Source organism: Prionailurus bengalensis, chromosome D1 (assembly GCF_016509475.1).
Source record: "Prionailurus bengalensis isolate Pbe53 chromosome D1, Fcat_Pben_1.1_paternal_pri, whole genome shotgun sequence".
Taxonomy (NCBI): Eukaryota; Metazoa; Chordata; class Mammalia; order Carnivora; family Felidae; genus Prionailurus; species Prionailurus bengalensis.
Window position 1 is genome coordinate 46855085 of NC_057346.1, and position 7219 is coordinate 46862303.

General features: G+C 38.2%; 1 protein-coding gene across 13 annotated transcripts in view; it reads right to left on the reverse strand.

Annotated features, from left to right (window-relative positions):
• CCDC83 (coiled-coil domain containing 83) overlaps nucleotides 1-7219 on the reverse strand; it is a 67909-nt gene that overhangs the window by 39683 nt on the left and 21007 nt on the right. For 2 of the 13 annotated variants that reach the window (XM_043580036.1, XM_043580026.1), the window contains exons 1-3: nucleotides 7086-7219; nucleotides 6733-6808; nucleotides 973-1095 (exon numbers count right to left, since the gene is read on the reverse strand). In XM_043580036.1, the coding sequence (XP_043435971.1) occupies nucleotides 973-1067 (95 nt within the window). In that variant the 5' untranslated portion in view covers nucleotides 1068-1095; nucleotides 6733-6808; nucleotides 7086-7219. The remainder of the gene's footprint in view (nucleotides 1-972; nucleotides 1096-6732; nucleotides 6809-7085) is intronic. The other 11 variants (XM_043580028.1, XM_043580029.1, XM_043580035.1 and 8 more) reach the window with 9 other exon arrangements.

Genomic DNA, 7219 nt, shown 5'->3' on the forward strand with positions numbered 1-7219 from the left:
TTCTGTATACTTATTTTGTAACTTGTGACCTTACTGAATAAATCAATCAGTTCTAGTAGTTTTTTGGTGGGGTCTTTAGGGTTTTCTATGTATAGTATCATCTGCAAATAGAGTTTTACTTCTTCCTTCATTACCATTGTGGATACCTTTTATTTGTTTTTCTTAGCTGACTGCTGTGGCTAGGACTATGTTGAATAAAAGTGGGAAGAGCGTACATCCTTGTCTTGTTCCTGACTTTGTTCCTGACCTTCCTGAAAAAGCTCTCAGTTTTTTGCCACTGACTATGATGTTAGCTGTGTGGCTTTCATATATGGCCTTTATTATGTTGAGGTATGTTCCTTCTAAACCTACCTTGTTGAGGGTTATGAAGTACATTCTTGTGTGTAAAAGAATGAAATGAATTCATTCACTCCTTAAGAATTACACATTAAAACACCTACCCTGTGTCAAAAGCTGAGGTTCAAAATCTCTCCAGGAGTTTACTATCTATGAAAACATAAATATAGAATAGGTATTACCTTTAGTTTTATCTTCAGCTCCTGGGAGTGAGACATTAAGAAATATTGTTATTAAAAATAATTCTATCTTTTGGATTTGATCTGTAGCCACTGGAGATGACACTAACTATTCTCTGTTGTATTTTAAGAGGTAAGCCAGCCAGCTGTTATATACAAAGTGTACACAGTATGTGGGAGAGTGACCAATAATACAATGGAGGGAGAGAGAGATCCAAAACCACATTAATGAATGCAGTTTCACAGCTACTACTTGGAATATATTATAGTCAAAGTTTCAAAACTTAAAAAAAAAGTCTGCACATAGCACAAGAGTTCAATTATGCTTCCAATCTACCTCTAGTTTGGCTCTCTTGACAACTTTTGAGTGCATTACTGTCCATTTGGAGTTATATGAATGTTAACAATGATTTCCATTTACATGTGGGGATGTTTGGATTTCATAATCTAAGCTTACTGATAGTCTAGAAGTGCTTCACTGGTAGGCAATTGGACTTCTTTGGGTGGCTCATTTTGAATATCCTTTTTATTTGCTTTCGCTGTGTTGTCCATTGTGTTGCTTCGTTAGTAAGAGGTATGCCTGTTTAGAAAAGAAGTAGGAAAAGCAAATAAATTCTTTCTTTGCCCCTCTACTTGTGTTTACTCAAGATAAGGACCGGCCAGCACTTAATTTAAAACTGTTTTTCCATTCAGGCTAGGAAACCTATCAGACCTATCATCCACCACAGTGCGAGGACATCAGTGAATCAATGGATTCTTGAGTCTAGTAAGTTCCGTGTTTGGACCAGGTACAGCATTTCCCCATTCCAAAACATTTTCTTTTCTTTTTTTAAAGTTTATTTTGCCAGAGATTTGAGCGCACAGGCTCACATGTGCAGTGGGGGAGGGGGAGGGGGAGAGGGAAGGGGAAGGGGAGGAGTAAAAAGAATCCCAAGCAGGCTCCCTGGTGTCAGTGTGGAGCCTGCAGTGGGGCTTCATCCCAGGAACTGAACTGTGAGATCGTGATGTGAATCGAAATCAAGAGTCAGCTGCTCAACCAACGGAGCCACCCAGGTGCCCTTTCCTACCCAAACTTTCTAAGACACTCACCCCCTTATGTTATCCATCTACATCTCTTGTCCCTATCAAGCTTTTCTAAGAACAAGGACTATACTTTTCCAGTCATTTTATTTCTCCACAGTGTTACTGCATATAATAACAGCTCAAGAAATGTCTGTTAATTTTTTTTAATTAAGACAAAACAAAAAAGCACAATTTTCTGTGAGCTAGAATCCAAAGAAACTAGAATCCAAAAGAATTAGGTATGGCTAGGGTTGTTAGAGCAAATAAAAGCACATATTCAAATGTTTTTTTTAAATGGCTAAAAGGTTTACAAATGCAAAGTAATAATAATAATGTAATATTTAGCAGTCACTGCTCATCAGCTATCGATTGCTTTTTATCTAATAATAAAAAATTATCAAAAATAATAGATTTTAAGAGTGAAAAATCAGGTCCACTGTTCACAGATTTTTATAGTGAACAGGAATACTTGATGGATTTTGTATAGGTACTAAAGTACTTCTTTTCAGATTATAATCTTAACAGATTTTTATCTTCTAATTTCCATTAATTAAAAAAAATAAGTGCCTAAGCTTCAATCAAAGTAGTAGTAGTTGGGTATGGTAGAAAGAATTTAACCTTTGTAATTATTTATTTAGATGGCTGGGAAGTCCATGAGAGTGGGCATGATGTAATTCTTGTGCATTACTGTATTCCCCACCTAGCACAAGTAGATGCACAGTAAGTCCTTGTCAAAGGAAAAACTGGATGGATAAATCAGGCAGACATGTTTTAATCCTATATCCACCACCTATTATCTATGTGACCTTAGGTAGGTGACTTAATCTTTCTGAGCTTCAGTTTCATCATCTATAAGAGCAAAAATCATACTCTAAAAGCTGTTGTAAGGATTAAATAAGCCATTATTTAAAGCACCTAGCATAGTGGGTGACATACAGAAAGAGCTTAGTTAAGTATTATGCCCTTTTAGTTAAAGCTCCAGATCAGGCTTTTTCAAACTCCGGGTGACTAAAGCAGAGGATATCTACCCAATGCCAAGTATAATGATGTGTGGAAAAACTAATCCATGCGGTTTGCTATTGTCAATCTTCATCATTGACTTGGGTCACTGACTCGGCAATCTATATAGATCACTGAGATCCACAGTGGAAAATGTCTCTGAAATGAAACACTTCTTCCTAGACATGCTGTTTTCACACGTAGACCTCCAGTGAGGCTCAGTCTTTGTGTCTGAGACTTTTCTTTTCCAGCCGGGGTGCTCATCTCTACATTCTAACAGATTCGAGTATATGTGAATGCAAACATACTATATAATACTTTCCAACTGAAAAGCACACAGCTGTCAACAAAAAGATTTAACACATTAACACAGAGTAATATATTAAGTGGTATCTTCTCAGATATGAAAGTATTGAGAATAATTTCATAAACTACACAATAAAATGTGTCATTCTCCCGTCACAGTTCACAGAAACTTGTAAGTTGAGTAAAAATTGCTTTTGTTTTGTTTTAGATGCAGAGTTGAATTTTTATATTATTTTCTATTTTAGAATTAGAAATTTTAACTTGACTATTGCACAAACAGATAACATGCTGACAAGTGTATCATTTTGCAACAATAACTTACTACTTAACAGTGATTGTTTTACTATAAATATTTTATTTAAAAGTTAAAACGAATGTTAACATTGATCTCTAATTTTCCTTCTGAGTCATATGGAGGAGATCAAGTGTTAGAGTTTCCATCTATAATACCCATCTGGTGCTGGAGGAAAAATGACCTCATCTTGCTCATTACCTCAGTTACCTGGCTCTTAAGTTTTCAGCTCTCTGACTAAAGTATTATTAGTTACCTAACTGCAACTCATAGCAAAGCACTTTAACAAACTATGAGTGAAAATGTGGATCCATTAGCACAAATTATTTATCCATAAACTATTTTAAGATTCATTGTTTTACATACTTTCCAGAAAATCAGTAAGCAGAGGATTGGCCTCTTAATAGATGCATTTTTGCAATGAGCTAATGACATTACTTCAGAATGTCCTTCTACATTTGATAATGTCCTACAAACAATGGGGATTTTCATATACATTTACAAGGATTTACGGTTCCTGTCCACCTAGAGGACTTCTATCTCAGCAAAGGGTGAGGACCCTAGAAAAATATTCACACAGTAATGTAGGTTATCTTCCAGGAGGTTTTATGAAGAATAATTCTTGACAGATGGACACCTAATCTGTGTGTCAGTAACTGCAAACATCTATCTGGTGCCTGCTCTGTGCATGGCACGTTACCTGGTCCTTAATTATAACATATGGAAGAGGCAAGATCTCTACTCAGATGGATAGGAAGAAAGAAGCATACTCTAGTAGGACTTTAAGAAAAATAATGAACAACTTTAAAAGGCTAGCAAGATTGTGCAGGCAATGAAGGCTCTGGAGATCTTTGCTCACAGTATGACCTTTTGTACTATCTGTTTGTCCTTTCCCAATGCTCTTTGGGCATTCCATAACATATGCCATGGAGCGATGGCAGGCGAGGAGGCTAGGTTTGAAAGACTCAGGTCTCCAGCCTTTTCAGAGCCCACTCCATAATCACTTTCTGTCAGAAAATTTTTCAAAACATATTCCCCAAATGCTTCTCAGTGGAAAGGAAGAAGTCTGTTTAGAAAAAATGGACATAGAATAGCCATCTTATTCAAATGTACTGTTATCCCATAATGCTTTACTTGACTCTGCAAAATTACCCCCCCGCCAAAAAACCAAAGAGTGCATTCTCAGGATCCTGGCTCAATACTGAGAAAGCTCCTAATGACTTTTTTCATGACTTTGTGGAGCCATGAATATCCAGAAGCCTCCTAATGACTCTTTCCAAATTTTGTGGAGGCTGAGAGGGATGGCAGCTCTGCCCTAATAGCTTTTTTGACATTTGAAATGGATTCTGATGTTTGTTATGTAGATTAAAATGGAAGATATTTACTTAACAGCATTAGTAACAGTAAAAGTTCTGAATAAGATTTCATCAGAGATTGAGGGCATGATTTAGTGAAAAGATCTCTATATAGGTGTGGGAAGTCTCGAAGTCTATCTAGTACTGGCTCTGCCATTAACTAGCTGTAAATGTGTATGTCTAATAAATAATAATAATGTAGTAGTATCCCATTATAGTGTTAATTGCAATATATATTTGAAAGTATTCATGGTGTTATATGCTCATTTTCAACAAAATATAATTCCTTTAATACTGAATAACAACTAACCGCTTCAACAAACCATCTTTGGGTTTTCAAAAATATATGTTGGAACATATATTTGGAATATATATTCTCAAAATATATTTTCAAAATATATGTTGGAACATACCTTGTTGGACACAAAGTAGATGCTCAATAAATGTCTAATTTGAATGACCTGCAAATAATGTATACTCACTTTCTTTATCCATGGCCCTATTTATTTTCTCGTAATGTTGTATATACCCTGAATTTAGAAAGTAAATCACTTTTAAATTCAAATTCTCACTTATGCTAGAACATATTGTTAATACAATATTTAAATGTTTTAGAAATGCTTTTCAGTGTAGGGGTGCCTGGCTGGCTAAGCCGGTTGAGCATTTGACTCTGGATTTCAGTTTGGGTCATGATCTCATAGTTTGTGGGATTGAGCCCCACATCGCTTGGGATTCTCTTTCCTTCTCTCTCTGCCTCTCTCCCACTTGTGCTCTCTGTCTCTCTCAAAATAAATCAATAAATAAACATTTAAAAAAAGAAATGCTCTTCAGTGTATGTTAAAAAGCACTGAATTCATTTAAAGCCTTTTAGTAGTGAGAATATCACCTAAAAGTTAGCTTAAAACAAATTCAGTCCTTTTTTTGTATAGATTATGTATATACAGCCCAAAACAGCTTTAAAATGTAAAACACAGCCAGTTTGGAGATATGTTAAACAACCAAATATTCAAATCAAGATATTTAAAAATATCTGGATAAATAACACTTTCAACTTTCACATGCCTAATTGGTGATGTACATTACATTACCATGTATTTTTTTTCACCAATACAAATCCTTTGGTCAGTGGGACATTTCTGAACTGCAGTTCCCAAATTACACTTAGCTTCTGAATTGGTCTATCTTCTGATCCAGATTTGCTAATAACAAATAGTTTGAGAAGCATTATATTATACTAATTTCTCTAGCAACCAGAACTACTACATTTTTTCCCCAACTCCTGCTGTCCTTCAAGCTTAGAAATGTCAAAATAAAAGAGACATAATTATGAAAAGAATGTTGTGAGGATGATGGAAATACATGTAGTTATTTTCAAACTCTGATGGTGGAGGAGAACCAAAGGGCTTCCATTTTCAGAGAGCAGTGGTGAATACAAAGAGATCTACTTGGGCCAGGTCTTGGGGTGGCAGTAAGGAAATCCATAAGCAATTATCACACACACAGTGATAAACACCCAGGTTTATTGTTTTCCTTCTCTGCCTTAACAGAAATATATATATATATACATATATATATATATATATATTTTTTTTTTTTTTCCTTCAATGGGACATCTCCCACTACCCAACCATCTCCTCAACTCTCTCTTGCCCAGCAGAGAATTAATCATGGAGTAAGAAGGGGAGTGAAGAACAAAGTACTGTACAAATCTAACATTAATAAAAGAAAGAAACCTAATGTCCTGTTCAGAAGGATGTTGCAGCATCCACGGCAAGGAGCTAAAGCCAATCTATGGACTGTGGAGGAGAGTGGGGGCGGGGGGAAGGCCATCAGCAACACTTAGAGCACTCAGGTAGTACCCTCGTGGGAGGGCTCCATGCAGGCTCTGAGAAGGTTGCAGGGAGGTGTGAGTCCTCACTCAAAACGCATTCACAAGACCAGGAATTCGGTGAGAAGAGCACTAAGCAAAGCAAGACTTGAGTCTAGTTCTGGCTCCTCCACTAGTGAGTTTTGTAACCTTGAGTGTCTAATCCCCTCTGACCCTGAGTTCTCTTCCATCTTTCCTACCTCCTGTCCGGGTTATCAATGAGGCTCAAATGCTTTGGGAATACTGTCAAGCGATAAAGCTCCACACAAAGGGAAGGATTAGTTTACTGAACACCTATGTGCTAGAGGCTGTGAGGGCACCATTAAGGTCACAAACCTGAATCACATTCAGATCCTGCCCTCAGGAACAGATCTCGAAGGGCGGGCAAATCAGCAAGTCACCGGGGGTTCTACTGCAAGGCGAAGAGAGGTTAATATTTGGATCAGTTCAAAAAATCTCCCTCACTGTCTCCGTCCTGAAGAGGGGCGGGCCTATGAGAACCCCTCCTGGCGGTTTCCCACGGTCCAGGAGCAGGGTTTGGTGGAGGACGCCAGGAGGGAGCGACCCCAGGCCCGCTTGGGCGTAGAGCAAGCCCCAGGCCTGGTGGGGGTGGGACGGAGATGTAAAGTCTTAAGTGCCAAACTGGAAGGAGTCAGGGGTCGAGCGAGGAGTCCAGCCAGTCTCCCTACCTTCCCTCGACCGCTTCCAGGCGCGGATGCACTGCAGTGGGCCCGCAGGTAGCACTCGCGTCCTGCCCGCGGACCAGGCCCACCCACTCCTCTGCTGTAGCCTAGCCCTCCGTTTCCTAGGCGATGGGCTCGCG